This window comes from Argopecten irradians, chromosome 1 (assembly GCF_041381155.1).
Source record: "Argopecten irradians isolate NY chromosome 1, Ai_NY, whole genome shotgun sequence".
Taxonomy (NCBI): domain Eukaryota; kingdom Metazoa; phylum Mollusca; class Bivalvia; order Pectinida; family Pectinidae; genus Argopecten; species Argopecten irradians.
Window position 1 is genome coordinate 73686399 of NC_091134.1, and position 16878 is coordinate 73703276.

The window sequence follows — 16878 nt, forward strand, 5'->3', positions numbered from 1 at the left end:
GTTCATCATATTTATTACAAGATAAGAAGAAGTGTTCAACTGTTTCATGGCCATTACCACACGTACATGCTGGGGATTCAGTAAGATGATCTCTGTGTAAGTCAAAGTTAAGATTGCTCATATTGTTTCTTAACTGACAAAGGAGTATATTGTTTTTCCTGATGCCAGCATTAAAATAATTAAAATTAACATTTTCTAATCTGATATCACTTAAATACATTTTTAAAAGTTTTTTTAAACTGATAGATTGATGTAACACTGGTGAGGTCATACCTTGCTGCAAGTTCATTATAATCTTTCAATGTGGCTGGAATAAAACTTTTTGCATAGATATTGGTTCTGCATAGTGGAATAGTAAACATTCAAGATAATTTGGGGTTGTTCCAAAGAGAATTTTATAAAGGAGTAATAGTCTATGTTTTTTCCGTCTTGCAGCAAGGGTGTCCCAACCAAGTTCATAGTAAAGTTTATAGTGAGAGGTTCCCTTACGCAGTCCTGTGATAATGCGGGCAGCTTCAATTTGTATCGATTCAAGTAAATTTGCTTCTTCTTGGGTACAGTTATCGAAAATAATATCTAAGAGGTATACAAAGTGACTAGTGTTTTACGGCTCATTTTATATTTTACTGATTTTAGTAGATTAAAGGCCCACTACCTTTCCGGAACAAAACATAAAGGTTTCTTAAAAAACCATTAATAACATCAGAAAATATATACCGATGGCCTAAGATGAGGTTACAACACCAAACACATGCAAGATTTCCTGAGTAATATATGATAACAGTGGAGAGTCATTTCGCCGTTTTGCCGTCTGGCGCAGAGATAGTCAACTACCGCGCGGTATTTAGGACGACGGCGGGAAACATAAAACGACCCGCGTTATGAAAATTAACATTTCATTTATCTTCATAAAATTGTTCAGAAGGTGATGATACGTGTAGTATTATCGGTAAGTTAATAACTTTTGTGACTCTACAAATTATCGATCTCGTTTTTCATTCCCATTTTAAAAATTAAGCTGTTTCAGAAAGGTAGTGGCCCTTTAAGACGTTTACATGCTTTATCATAAATATAATCAATGTGATGATGCCATTTACCATCTGCAGAGAAAAATATACCGAGGTGTTTATGTGACGTTACATTTGATACAATTTCATTTTGGAATAAGATATCAGGATAAATTGTGTTCCTTTTACGACTAAAAGTTAATGACTCAGTTTTATTTGGATTGAATTTAATGTCCCATTTTTTGGACCACACATCAATATTAACTAGGTCACTGGATAAGCTATTGGCAGCATATATTGGTGTGGTATGTATTACTCTAAAGATAGATGTGTCATCTGCAAATAATCTTTTTTCATTAGTTATACAATCAGTAATATCATTGATATATATAAGAAATAGAATTGGGCCGAGGACTGATCCCTGGGGGACACCAGCACTTACCTGTCGTGGAGATGAACAGAAGCCTGGATACATGGGAGGGGAGATCTAGTCACTCACACACTCAGTTTAACTGGATACATGGGAGTGGAGATTTAGTCACTCAGACACTCAGTTTAACTGGATACATGGGAGGGGAGATCAAGTCACTCAGACACTCAGTTAAACTGGATACATGAGAGAGGAGATCTAGTCACTCAGACACTCAGTTTAACTGGATACAAAGAAGGGGGAGATCTAGTCACTCAGATACTCAGTTTAACTGGATACAAAGAAGGGGGAGATCTAGTCACTCAGACACTGGGTTTAACTGGATACATGGGAGGGGAGATCTAACTGTTGGTGATGCCACCAATTAAATCCCCTCATCTGTGGATACTTGGCAAACTATATTGGTGATTACACAGAATATCAACATTACAAACATGTGTACTAACACCACGCCCGAAAGGAAGGTAAACAAACATTGGTGATAACTTCTGACCGACTCTTCTAAGATCTGAATTATTCTAAATATATAGTAAATAGCATGGAATTAATAATCACAAGACTATGGAATTAGTAATCACAAGACTAGCCTTTTGCCTTACTAAAGGTATCCTAATAAGGATGGAAACATTCCAAATATTGACCACGGCGACACAGAACCTGTGTGACCCGGAGCAAATCTAATCCAAAACTGATCCCTGACGCTGATGTCCGCCTTTTATAGCCTTCGATTGTATCCCCAACTCCGCCCCTTTTTACCATATACGGAACAACATATCCCCAAACATATCTATAACTCCTCGTCTTTTACCATAAGAAACAATGTATCCCCAAAACATATCTCAGGACCGAAGCACTCCGTTTCCCCAACACAATTCTTAGTAAATGAGTGTGCTTCCGCTAAAATATAGTTATAACAAATACATTCATAATAGACCGTTAGTAAACCAACCTAATCAGAAACATCATTTCAATACTTATAATCATAGATATAAACACTTTATAAATATATTTCAGCTGATGAAAAGGCAGAAATCAACAAATAAATAAGTATGTCACTAGTTCACTTGCTCGGCCACTTCCGAGAGTTGACTGAAGGAACGAGATGAACACTGTGCAAACCCTCGCCGAATACTGCACTATTAAATCTTTAACTGAAAGAAAGATTGGAACAGTTATGTTTCAGATAAGGTATTGTTACAATTGATCTTAGCTACCGTAATTTTAACTACTGTCTTCCGCATGACCTGTTCCTCAGGAAGCTGCAAACTTATGGGGCATCAGCTGATGCTGTTCGTCTGATGGGTAGCTACCTGGGGAACAAGAAGCAGAGGGTTGGTTTGGGGGGCATCACCAGCGAGTGGGTGTCCATCATTAAAGACGTCCCCCCAGGGCTTGTACTGGGGCCTTTGATTTTTAACATTTTTATCAATGATATATTTTATTTCATCAAAGAAGCTACATTATATACATATGCCGACGACAATACCCTAGGTTATTTTAGTCAAAATATAAACAATCTTAAGGGAGTCTTAGAAGATGAAGCCAGTGTTTTAATTAAGTGGTTTAACATAAATGGAATGAAGGCAAATCCAGAGAAATTTCAGGCTATCTCTCTGGGTAATAACATTGTGAAACATTTTAATATCTCTAACTGAAATTGTTTGTGAAGATAGTGTTAAACTTTTAGGTATCAAAATCGACCATCTTTTAAAATTTGATAAACATGTTTCAGATATATGCAGGAAAGCATTTAAGCAGCTAGCAGTTCTGAAAAGGATCGGACATTTTTTACCAAAAGCAACCAAAATTTTAATTTACAAATGTTTTGTTTTATCAAACTTTGACTATTGTCCCCTTATTTGGCATTTCTGCAGTATTTCTGCAACTAGAAAAATCGAACGAGTGCAAGAGAGGGGCTTGCGATTCATTCATAATGACTTCACCTCTAACCTTAAAGTGCTAGCTGGATCAAATTTGTCTTTTTTACATGTCCACAGGATGGAAATGATGGCCTGTGAGGTTTTTAAAAGTTTTAACAATATTGCTCCTGACTACATATGTAACCTTATTAAAAAACAAGAAAACACTTATAATTTCAGATCTGAAAACAAAGCAAACCTACCCAGAGTTAACACCATCAGGTATGGTAAGAAATCATTCAAGTACGAGGCGTCCCGCATATGGAACAGCCTCCCAAATGACCTGCCTAAGGTTGAAAACTATGCAAAGTTTCGGAGGCTGCTCCGTAGGTGGGACGGCCCTGACTGTAAGCGTAAACTTTGTTCTTAATGTCTCCCTGTATCCTGTGGTGTAACACATGTCTTTATGTCTTTATTTTATTTTATTTTGGTTTGCTTTGTTGCTTGTGTTGCCACCCCTTTTAATATAAATCTGTGAACAATTCTGTGATAGCTTATATAGTGCCTGTACCTATAATTACTGACGACTGTAATGCTTCAGTTTTAATTTTCTGTTATATATACAATATACTTTGTTTTGTCGAAATACAAGCTCGACCGAGCTTATGTTACCATGTTTTTATATATTTGACACTAAATAAAGTTTCTTGTATCTCGTATCTTGTATCTTGTACTACTATATATATGAATATCTCTAAAACATTACACTTTCTCTCCAGTGAATTACACTCTCAGTCTTATAGACGTCACTGTCAACAAAGATGGGGGCTATATGCCTACTAAATTTAGTACAACTCGTCTAGTTTACGAAAAATACAAGCAAATATGGAAAGTCATTAGAATTTAGTGGAAATTAAACTTAAGCAGCATGGCACTTAAAATTTGTTCTCACTATTACTTGTTCACATTTACAATGAATATTGATATAAACTCTCAGCACACACAAATACATGCTGTACAATATATGCAGTCAAATATATCAGCTGATTTTACGATCAGCTGATCAGCAACATATGATCTGAGTACCGGTACTCAGATAATTCCTGTATAACCATTACCAGTATACATGCAACAGAGCATAAAATAATATAGTAGTTTTCCAGTACAGGAACACATTATTTTCCTCTACACTGGACTCAAATTAATGATTAAAGTTAATATATTACAGACATTTTCCGGTTATGGCATATTGCCCTATAGTTATAAATAATATCATGTTTACTTAAGAATTGATCAAGACTGTTTTTAAAAGTGTTTATGTTTGGAGCTGATACAATTTCTTCTGTTAGACTATTCACCATTTAACTGTTCGGATCAAAAAGCTGTTTCCTCTTTTCTTGGTCTTAAACTGTTGTGGGAAGATCATTTTGTTATGACCCCAACTACTCTGTCTGTATCATACATCTTTTCAAAGTTTTAAGAATTTACAAGACTCCTTGTCATAAATATTGTTTGTTATTTTAAAAAGTTCAATCATGTCTCCTCTAATCCTTCTATATGTTAAAGTAGGTAGTTTCAGCTTCTGCAGTCTTTCTTGATATGGTAGTTCTTTCATGCCTGGTAAACTTTTCATGGCTCTTCTCTGTACAGATTCAATTTTATCGATATCTTTTATTCAAGTTGTTGACCACACTGTGTTGCCTCAAATATTAGTTTGCAACCTTAAAATAGGATAGTTGCTCAGAGTTACTTCCCTTGCTTGTATTTTATAATTATTCTTCAGAGTGATCTCCCTTGTGTTCACTCTTTTGTAAAACGTTGATACAACGATCCAAAACATGGACGACCACGGTTAACGTGCATAGCCCCATATGATGTAAGTTTAGATAATATTAGGTTGATGCTAAAGATATATTGGTATATATGATGCATATGTATGTACATTTAGTGTTTAATCGATCTAATAGCTAATATTTGTGTAATTCTAAAGATTATGTCAATATCATGATATCGTTGCTGATACAGATTTTGTTTCTGTATTTCAGCCTTACTTTATTCGTCAGCATTAAATAACATCCTAACAAGACCAGGTCTCGTGTCGTAACAAGACCAGGTCTCGTGTCGTAACAAGACCAGGTCTCGTGTCGAAACAAGACCAGGTCTCGTGTCGTAACAAGACCAGGTCTCATGTCGTAACAAGAACAGGTCTCGTGTCGTAACAAGACCAGGTCTCGTGTCGTAACAAGACCAGGTCTCGTGTCGAAACAAGACCAGGTCTCGTGTCGTAACAAGACCAGGTCTCGTGTCGTAATTTTCGTCGCTGTACAGTAAAGGATCATTTTGTTAGCTATGAGCATATAAACCATGTCAGATTTGTCCAAGCCATCGAGCTTAGTAGCTCACCCCGACCATGAAGGGTCAACACGTGTTTCTGCTCGGGATCCAAACGACAGTAAGGGGTCAGCAAGGAGTACTAGTAGTAAACAATCCTATAGATCTAGTAGGTCAGCAGATCTAATACAGATACGAGCTAAGGCTATAGCAGCAAGAGCTGGACTAGAGTTTGAACGACGTGAAAATGAATTAGAGAAAGAAAGGGCTAGACTCAATGAAGATAATGCAATATTACGTGCTGAAAATGAACGAAAAAGGTCTGAAATCGATGCAGATCTTGATTTAATAGAAAAGGAAAAAAATGTTATTAAAGCAGAAGCTGAATTTCAAGCCTACGACTCAGACTTTCCTACAGACATTGAATCAACTAATTATAAGTCTAAGAGGACTAAAGAATATGTCTTAGATCAGAACACAAGAAGTTGTTCACCGGATCATGCCAGATCAGACCATCATGAACCTGAACTAGTTCACACTACTGAACAAGATAATTATTTGACTCCGGAACCACTTCAAAATACTGAGCTAGCACGGCCTAGTCAACCCGAACCTCACACATACAAATCGAAGCAGGGAGAACTTGTTCAGTCATTTTCCCATGAACAGATTTGTGAACCAGTTCATCTATCACATCATGAATCTGATAGACTTATGTCCAACAAACCAGACAACTATTCTACTGAAATCCCTAAAAGTAGAAATTATGGTAAAGTTCAACCTGTGCTACACGAACCAGCCTATAGTTACCATACACCTGAACATGAACAAACTCTGTTGTCGACACAGGGCTACATCATGCCTAAGGGACAAGTCAACTCTACACATCCTAAACAGAATAGTGCTACTCATGAATCTTATAATCAGCACAGATATCCTACATTCTCTGAACCAAATCGTGAACCTTCCATACAGCTTCATCAAACAGCTCGCCCATTTCATGAACCAGCTAGCCGTTCATTGGATATCACAGGTAGCTTTGAACATCAACAGCCAGCACACGCATCACCAGACATTCAACATCATGCCGGCTGTGAACAATCGCTCCCCACCTTTCATGAACCTGAACGCCATACGTCCACAGGGTTCACAGAATTCACTCAGTTTCTGATGAAAAAGGAACTAATTCTACAGAGATTGTGCAGTTTTGATGACAAACCTGAACATTATTCTGTGTGGAAAACCAGCTTTGTTAGAATAAAATCTGAACTAAACCTATGCCCTTCTGAAGAGTTTGATCTGCTGATTAAGTACCTTGGGCCTGAGTCTGTGAAACATGCAAAAAGTCTTCGGGCGTCTAACCCAACGAACCCTACTAGAGGCATACTTAGACTGTGGCAGCGATTGGACGAAAGATACGGAAGCCCAGAGATTATTGAAAGAGCCTTACAAGAAAAAACTAGCAAACTTTCAGAGAGTGGAAAAAGATATGAAGAAACTTTATGAACTGTCTGATATATTATCAGAGAATCGGTAATGGAGGATCCAAAGTATGAAACCTTGTTGAGTTACTTCAATTCTTCAATGGGGGTACTCCCGATTGTAAACAAACTACCGAACAGTCTTCAGAACACATGGACTAGCAGAGCGTCAAAGTACAAAAAGCGTCATACAGTCTCCTTTCCCCCGTTTACAGAGTTCTGTAGAGAACAGAGCACCATGATGAATGACCCAGGTCTAGTGTGCACCCCAGCATCTGTTAGTAGGTTAGATACTACAAATAATACTTCCTACAACAAACAGAACAGTCATAAGCCTGCAGGAACAAAACAGATTTCGTCTGTCACAGTCAGAAAAACACAGATAGGCAACACATCTGCAAACACATCATCAACTCCTCTGTGTCCAATCCATGAAACTAAGCATTCCTTGAATGATTGTAGAGGATTCAGAAGAAAACCATCACCCAACGAAAACAGTTTCTGAGGGAAAAAAAACTGTGCTTCAGGTGCTGTGAGACTTCTGCTCATAGTTACAAGAACTGTACTGCAAAGTTGCAGTGTAGTGTTTGTAGTAGCGACAAACATCCAGGTGCACTACATAAGGAGGAACTACGAGAAAAAACAGAAACCGAGGACAATACGGTCAGCGTGTCTACAAGGTGTACAAAGTTATGTGGACAAGGTTTTACATGGCGATCTTGCGCAAAGACAGTCTTAGTTAATATTCACTTAGCAGGACAGCCGGACGAAAAACATCAAGTTTATGTAATCACAGATGACCAGAGTAATCGGACATTAGGACACCCTGATTTGTTCAAATATTAGACATTTCGGACAGGGACATGTTTCCTTACAAACTTATCTCGTGTGCAGGTGGTCTTGATATGCAGGGACAGAAAGCTACAGATGTTATCATTTCGTCGCTTGATGGTAGTTTTAGTCTTGTTCTTCCTACGATTACTGAATGTGCATATATCCCTAGTTCGAGGGAAGAAATACCTACCCCTGAAGTTAAGAACTACTTTAATCATCTGGCTGATGTAGAGATTCCACCCTTAAATGACGATGCCTCCATTCTCCTTCTCGTTGGTAGAGACGTACCAGAGGCTCACCATATCATAGAACAGGGCACCGGTCCCAAGGGTACTCCATTTGCTCAAAAACTTGGCTTAGGCTGGACTACAATTGGAGAAGTATGCCTTGATGGTCAACACTTACCACCATCTACACCTAGCTCACTGAAAGTCCTCAAGACTACCGTGATGCATAACGGTCGCCCCACTACCCTCCAAGAATGTGATAACAGTCTCACGGTCAAGGACCAACCAAGCTATGAAGCTGGTTTGTTCGAGAGAACAGCACATGATGACAAAATTGGTCTGTCTATAGAGGATAAGGAGTTTCTGTGTATTATGGGCCAGGAGTTCCAGAAGGATGAGAGCGATCATTGGACCGCACCTTTGCCATTTCGGTAATCGCGGCCAAGGTTACCGAACAACAAACCACAAGCCCTAAAGCGTGCCCGACTCTTGGACACATCACTTAAGAAGGACCCAGTTAAGAGACAACACTTCTTCCAGTTTATGGATAAACTTTTTGAGAATGATCATGCAGAGGAAGCCCCTCCCATACAAACGAATGATGAGTGCTGGTACCTCCCAGTGTTCGGGGTCTATCATCCACACCCTTATCGGCGTCCTACTAAGGTTCCGTAAAGGCACCATTGCAGTGACGGCAGACATACAACAAATGTTTTACCAATTCTACGTGCATGAGAAACACAGAGACTTTTTGAGGTTTCTTTGGTATAGGAACAACAATATAGATGGAGATCTAATTGAGTACAGAATGAAAGTCCACATATTTGGGAATAGTCCCTCTCCCGCTGTAGCGACATATGGTCTACGTAAGACAGCTGGGTGTGCATCGTCACTTTATGGGAAGGATATTGAGGACTTCATCAACAACAACTTTTATGTCGATGACGGACTTGTCTCTCTTCAGTCGGCAGAGGAAATCACCAGTCTTGTGCAAAGAACTCAAAAGGCACTTTCACACGTCGGAAAGTTGCGCCTCCATAAGATTGCGTCTAACAGCACAGCAGTGTTAAAGGCCTTCGAAAACAGCGATCTTTCCAGCAGTATCAAGGATCTCGACCTCGATGTTGATACCCCTCCTGTCCATAGAAGTCTTGGTCTCTGTTGGAATATAACAGCAGACTATTTCACATTCCACTCTACTGCAGAACCCAAACCATATTCACGGCGGGGAGTATTAGCCACCATTAACAGTCAATATGACCCTCTAGGCTTTGCTGCACCCGTCAGTTTGAAAGGAAAACTGCTTCTTCGGGACCATGTAGCCGGTGCGCTGGACTGGGATGATCCCCTACCCGAAGATCGTCGCGAAGAATGGGAAACCTGGAGAAACTCTCTTTCTTCCCTCAACCAAGTACAAGTTCCACGGCAGTACGTCAAGATGTCATCATCTGCAATTACTGGTCAAATCCACATATTCTGCGACGCTTCTCAGGAAGCTATAGCTGCTGTAGCATACATGAAAGTGTGTGATGGAAATATCTCCAATGTTGGTTTTGTAATTGGCAAGGCAAAAGTTGCACCCAAGCATGGTCATACCGTGCCGAGATTAGAGCTTTGTGCAGCTGTTTTAGGAGTTCAACTAGGTCAAACAATAGAGGAGGAGCTTGGCATTCCTTCAAAGGACATGAACTTTTATACAGACAGCAAGGTCGTATTCGGATACTTGCATAATCACGTTCGTCGATTCTACATTTATGTTTCAAACCGCGTCGACAAAATCCTTGCGTTCTCACAGCCTGACCAATGGAAGTACATACCAACAAATTTCAACCCAGCTGACCAAGGCACCAGGTGTCTTAAAGCAGAACTCCTACAAGAAAGCATGTGGTTAATGGGACCATCAGTATTGAAGAATCAAGTCCAACCAGTCAGCACAGATTTTGAATTAGTCAACCCTGACGAGGATGCAGAAGTACGTCCACAAGTCAAGGTCGTCTCTCAGGTTACAGTTGCCAAAACACAAGTCTGTCAGTCTAGTCTCGGGATAGAAACATTTGAGAGATTCTCTAGTCTTCAGAGTCTAGTAAGGGATATCGCGTGGATCATCCATATAGTTTTCAGACCCCTAACGGGAACTGTCGTGGCTGGCACCGTTGTTCCTCATTCCTCAACATTGACAATGGGAAACGTACTACTCATCTCATAATCAAGGAGGTACAAAGCAAGTTCTACGGCACAGAGATAGAGCGTTTGAAAGCAGGAAAACCTATACCAAAGGACAGAAACATTCTTTCTCTGTCTCCCATCTTGGATGGCAATGGATTACTACGTGTCGGTGGTCGATTACGCAAGGCTCAACTACCTTCGTCACAGAAGAACCCGTTACTGATACCTGGCAAAGCCTACCTTGCTAAGCTAATCATTACAGACTGTCATAAAAAAGTCAGCCACCAGGGCTGCCATTTCACTGAAGGTATGGTGAGACAGATGGGTTATTGGATTACAGGAGGAAAACGCTTGATTTACCAATTAATCAGCCGTTGCGTTAAATGCCAGAGACTCTTTGGAAGGATGTGTCAACAACAAATGAGTGATCTACCAGATGCTCGTCTTACACCTGCTCCACCCTTTACCTATGTAGGGGTTGACGTTTTTGGGCCATGGAACATTGTAGCTAGAAGAACACGAGGAGGAGTATCAAATTCTAAGCGCTGGGCTGTCATGTTTACATGTTTGACATGCCGTGCAGTCCACATAGAACTTGTTGAAGATATGAGTTCATCTTCCTTCATAAACAGCCTCAGAAGATTTCAGTCTATACGCGGGAAAGTAACGGAATTCAGATCCGACAGGGGAACTAACTTTGTCGGTGCTTCCGATGACCTCCATATTAATGCCATAAATGTCGAGGACATACCCTTGCGGAAACATCTGTATGCTTCAAGAACAGTCTGGAAATTCAATCCGCCATGTTCATCACACATGGGCGGCAGCTGGGAAAGGATGATTGGAGTGATCAGACGAGTATTGGATTCTCTGCTCCTGGATGAGGGAAGGAAAAACCTCACACACGAGGTATTGTCTATATTAATGTGCGAAGTGATGGCAATCGTGAACTCTAGGCCAATCACACCAGTTTCATCAGACCCAGAGTCACCATTTATATTGACACCAAACATACTCTTAACTCAGAAGACAGACGCCTCTGTGGAACCATTTGCTAACCTGGATGTGAGAGAAGTATATAAGTCATACTGGAAGCATGTCCAAGTTCTTTCAGAACAGTTTTGGAAACGATGGCAGAAGGAGTTTCTGCCAACTCTTCAACAAAGACGTAAATGGCACAAGGAGCGCCCCAACCTTAAGGAAGGTGATGTCGTCTTGATGGAAGACAAAGACTTACCACGTAATCATTGGCCCCTAGGAGTTGTCTCGCGCGTCTTTCCAGGAGATGACGGCTTGGTCAGGAAAGTGGAAGTTCATATCAGTCGTGATGATAAGATTTCAATCTTCATTCGTCCAGTGGTTGATCTAGTCAAGCTTATTGACGTGCAACAGTGACTTGCGAGTGTAAATGTTAAAACGCAAACATTCACGGTACGAGACAACCGCCTTGATGACATTTCGAATTCATTTATGTGTTTGAACCATATTCGAATTTAAAGTTTACTTAAATGTTAGTTTACATGAGGACTTTCAAGTAATTGTCATTATATACATGTAAGATGTGGATTATTGTTTGTGATATTTTGAATATCAGACAGGGAGTGTGTTGCCTCAAATATTAGTGTGCAACCTTAAAATAGGATAGTTGCTCAGAGTTACTTCCCTTGCTTGTATTTTATAATTATTCTTCAGAGTGATCTCCCTTGTGTTCACTCTTTTGTAAAACGTTGATACAACGATCCAAAACATGGACGACCACGGTTAGTTTAGATAATATTAGGTTGATTCTAAAGATATATTGGTATTATATGATGCATGTGTATGTACATTTAATGTTTAATCGATCTAATAGCTAATATTTACAGTCAGTGGTGAATTGATAGTATAAACCCCGTTGATTTCAACCAAAGGCTACTCAACTTTATTTCTCGATAAATTGAGTATGTCACGCGCAATTTGGAGCCGCGCGGATGAATTTATGAGTATGTCACGCGCAATTTGGAGCCGCGCGGATGAATTTATGATGGTCCAAATCAGAAACTTTTGGTGTTTTCAGTAACCGAACGTACGTTCGATATCAAAATAGGTTTGAACACATATACATGTATGTGTGTAAATACAAATGTAGAAAAGTTACATTGTTTATGTTACTACCGTACATCTTTGAGCAATGCTTCCGTGCGTATGATAAATAAACAATGTTGTACAATGTACAGTTTTGCAAATTCCGATGACGTCGCAATGTTTACATGTTGTGTGTCTGTGAGTCTGTGTTGTTCTCTACAACATGTACCCTAGATCTACATTATATTCGTATTTTTAACATCTTTGGTTGTACGCGAATGGATAAGATATGTCAGAACAACATCAGTATATATTTGAGTTGGATAAGTGTAACCAAAACGACCTAGCACGACAATGCATTTTTGTTCACCTCGGCGGACAGACAAGTCCTGTACGTTATCTAGAATCTACTGTGAATCGGCGAGAGTAGGACTTACATACACAATGTACGTTTGGGTGTTTCGAAATGTCAATGAAACGGAATCCTTCAATTGTAGCTTTACAATACTTGTAATAGACACCTCTAATATTGATTGAAGTGTTTAAATCAACAATATAAATATAGCTAACATTTTGAGAGTGGTACAGTAAACGTTTACAGTAGTGGGCCTACCTGTGTTTGTACATGTTCCTCGAAACGACGTCCGATACATTTGAAAATCTCTAAAATCCGGAAATAATGACATGGAACTATGTAAACATCCGTGTATTCAAGAAATTTCAAACGTGAACTGATTAAGTAGAACTCAAGTGATCACAAAATTGAAGAAACTCTCTGTCACACCTCCTTGACACAGGCGGTTTGAATCGGACGCCGCGTCACAACTACGTTAAATATCCTGCCACGTTATGAATTGTGTAAGCATGTGAAATCATACGAAGCAAAATATTAAAACCAAACAGCTTTGCACCATGGTGTTTTTAACAACAGATAAATAAAATGATTTATAGTTCCATACCGGGAAAACCTCAGATATATGCTTCATCAGACGGAACTCATTTTATTGGTATGTTCATTGATAAATTGGCGGGAATTTCCGCCACTTCAAGTGGCTGTTCGAAATGCCTGTCGGAACCAAACGATATAATTCAATTTTAGTCTTATAAATGCCATAAACACTATTAAGGGTAAATTTTGAGCTATGAAAATAATAGTTAAGACTGTAAATATAAGGATTAAAGTCTCTTTCTGGTGGTTCTATCGAAGGATAAAGTTGAGTAGGGTATCGATATTTGGAATGGACCGCGAAGCTTCGCGGTCCATTCCAAATATCGATACCCTACTCAACTTTATCCTTCGATAGAACCACCAGAAAGAGACTTTAATCCTTAAATAATTGTGTAATTCTAAAGATTATGTCAATATCATGATATCGTTGCTGATACAGATTTTGTTTCTGTATTTCAGCCTTACTTGATTCATTCAGCATTAAATTGCATCTTAACAAGACCAGGTCTCGTGTCGTAATTTTCGTCGCTGTACACACACAGAGCTTGCATAATCAAGATGTGTTCTTACTAAGCTTTTATATAATGGAAGGAAAGTTTTGTGGTTCATGAAGTGAAATGTTCTCCTTAAAAGTCCAAAAATCTGGTTTGCTTTGTTTACTTTTTCGCTTATGTGATTTTCAAAACTTAATTCTGGGTCAAAGATTTCTCCAATATCTTTTTCTTTTTCTGTTAGTTGTAAATTATTCCTTTCCAAGTAAATGATAGGTTGCTTCTGTTCCATTTCTTTGTTTTGTGTTTCTAGCAACTGACAAATATTTACATTTCTCTGGGTGCATCTTCAATAACCATTTGGTGATCAGATCATCTTGTCATATTGATTTGTCTTCAATATTTTATCATTTTAAAATTTTCTAAAAATTTACGTATCATCAGCAAAAAGATACATCAGATTTTGCAATGTCTGGTAGCTATAGATCGTTTACGAATATTACAAATAATAATGGTCCCAGGAATGACCCTTGTGGGAAACCCGATGTAACCTCTTGCCATTCAGATTTTGTGGAGTTTATTGAATTGTTTCTTGTTGTGTTCTCCCTTCTAAAAAACTTGATATCCAGTTGATGATTTGGTCCGAAATCTTATATGATATCTTTATTATTCTTATTTTACTTATTAATCTTCTGTGTGGCACTGTATCAAAAGCCTTTTGATAATCCATATAAATACAACCAATTACATGCCCATAGCTGCCGTCCATTTATTTAGCACCTCCAATATTTGCAGTGAAGTAGATCGACCTGATATAAATCCATATTGTCTCAAACTTGAAGAAAACAGTTCATTTGAACACATATAGTTATTGATGAGCTTGCGGACAATAGTTACCATAACCTTACATATAACGGATGTAAGGCTAACTGGCCTGTAGTTTCCTGCTACCTTTTTATCTCCTTTTTTATGTATGGCACATACACGGGCAAGCTTCCAGTCTAAAAGCTAAAAAGATGCTCTCTATATGTGCAAATAATGCCTTTACAGGATATTATTAACATTATTTAGAGTCTTAAACTATAGGACTTGTAAAATTCCCAGCAAGTGTTGTAGAATATTATAACACTTCTAAATACTGTACACTGTAAGTGGGCCGCCTACTGTATATTATGTTGTCAGTATTGCAGACTTCACTAGTCCTAATGTAAAAGGAGCGGGTCGGTGTGACTTGTACATAGTGTTAAATACGGTCTCTGTCACTCAGCTGACGGAGCATGCTTCTTTGGCTCAGTCGGCATTCTCATCCATCAGAGTTACTTCCCTTCATTTCACTCTGTCAGTTGGTATAGCGATAGCTTGACAGCCGATGGGGGCCGAGAATGCTCAGTCGGTAGAGCCGTAGATTTCCACGCCGGAGACCCGGGTTCGATTCCTGGTCGGGGCACTCGACAGGAATCAGTGTTCAATCTACGATTATTTTTCGTGGGTCCTTTTCAATGGTTTTTGTAAAAACAATGGGTCCCTCAGTGTTATAGATACCCTTCCCAGAAATTTCATGGGTCCTTTTAAAATTCTGTGAGTCCAGGACTCGGGATGCGCATGTAGATTGATCACTGAGGAATGTGTATTTTCCCTGTTCTTCTACATTGGCGCCCAACTAAATAACCCATTGAAGGTGGTTAAAGAGTCTCGGGTTGAGATTTAGGAAATCTCAAGAAAAACAGGGGGAGTAGTGTAAAAGGAGCGGGTCGGTGTGACTTGTACATAGTGTTAAATACGGTCTCTGTCACTCAGCTGACGGAGCATGCTTCTTTGGCTCAGTCGGTAGAGCCGTAGATTTCCACGCCGGAGACCCGGGTTCGATTCCTGGTCGGGTCACTCGACAGGAATGTGTATTTTCCCTGTTCTTCTACACTAATACTGTTAAGTGAGATTATGTTCAACCCGTTTTCTGTACCTAGATATGTTACACATTAAACGACTATGAACGCATATAACAATATAAATTCAATTTTGAATCCCTTTAACTATCTTGATTTGAAAAATAGATAAGTAAATAGATGCATAATTAGCCTATGTTAGCACACCACACATTCTCAATCCGTTGTTTACAAACGGGCACCTGTCATGACCTACGGTGATTTAGCAGTATCCATTTATTTTCAGTGTAGTTTAGATACGTTCAACTCTTTCATATGACATTAATTGCGTTATTACTTACCTAGATGAACTTTTGAAGCTCTCAGTGGAATCGATCGTTGGAAACCAGTAAATCTCGGACTGTCGATCAAGCCATCGTACGAAGCCATCTTGCTTTGAATTTCGAGCCTTTTATTTCCCACAATGCATTTGGCTTCCGTAAATAAACATTGCCACGTGCTTCCGTGTTCCTTTCGCCCGAGGCGGTGATCTGGACAAGGATTTATAAGCGAGACATAGGCTAAATTCGGTACCGCTAAATCCTTGATATACAGTATACATGAGCTTAAATGACAACAAATTTCATTACTTTAATACATTGAAACAAACCTGTCATAATTAATTGTCTTAATTAAGAAAGCAAACGTAATTCTCTGTTCTTCTACACCTATATATGATATTTCGAAGATTTATCAAAGTAATTAGATGACAATATAAATCATTGTTGTTTTATTTTAATTAAATTCTTCAGAAGGTTATCACAAGTGCTAGTCTTGTGACTTTACAAATCATTAATCAATTTACATTCCCCAAGGATTTATAATTCATAATGTTAGTGTGCCTTTAAATATCACAAACAAAAATGATTAACAAAAAATGTTTCTCCCATGTATGCATCGTACATTAAAATATATGCTTATTTTGATACACAGATTTAAAAAAATCATTTTAGTTTTGCAAAACAATTTATTTTCTATCATTTTTATACTCAATCACCATGATCTAACATTTTTTAACATGGGAAGACTGACATGACCTCCCATTGACCACAGGGATATGGGGAGACTGACATGACCTCCCATTGATCACAGGGATATGGGGAGACTGACATGACCT

At 38.8% G+C, this 16878-nt stretch overlaps 1 protein-coding gene across 1 annotated transcript in view; it reads right to left on the reverse strand.

Annotated features, from left to right (window-relative positions):
* The window catches only part of LOC138307681 (DEP domain-containing protein 7-like), a 35494-nt gene extending 19289 nt beyond the window's left edge, over positions 1-16205 (reverse strand). Inside the window, exon 1 of the mRNA XM_069248517.1 lies at positions 16064-16205. Coding sequence (XP_069104618.1) covers positions 16064-16151 — 88 coding nt within the window. The 5' untranslated portion in view covers positions 16152-16205. The remainder of the gene's footprint in view (positions 1-16063) is intronic.
* Positions 16206-16878: the final 673 nt, after the last annotated feature.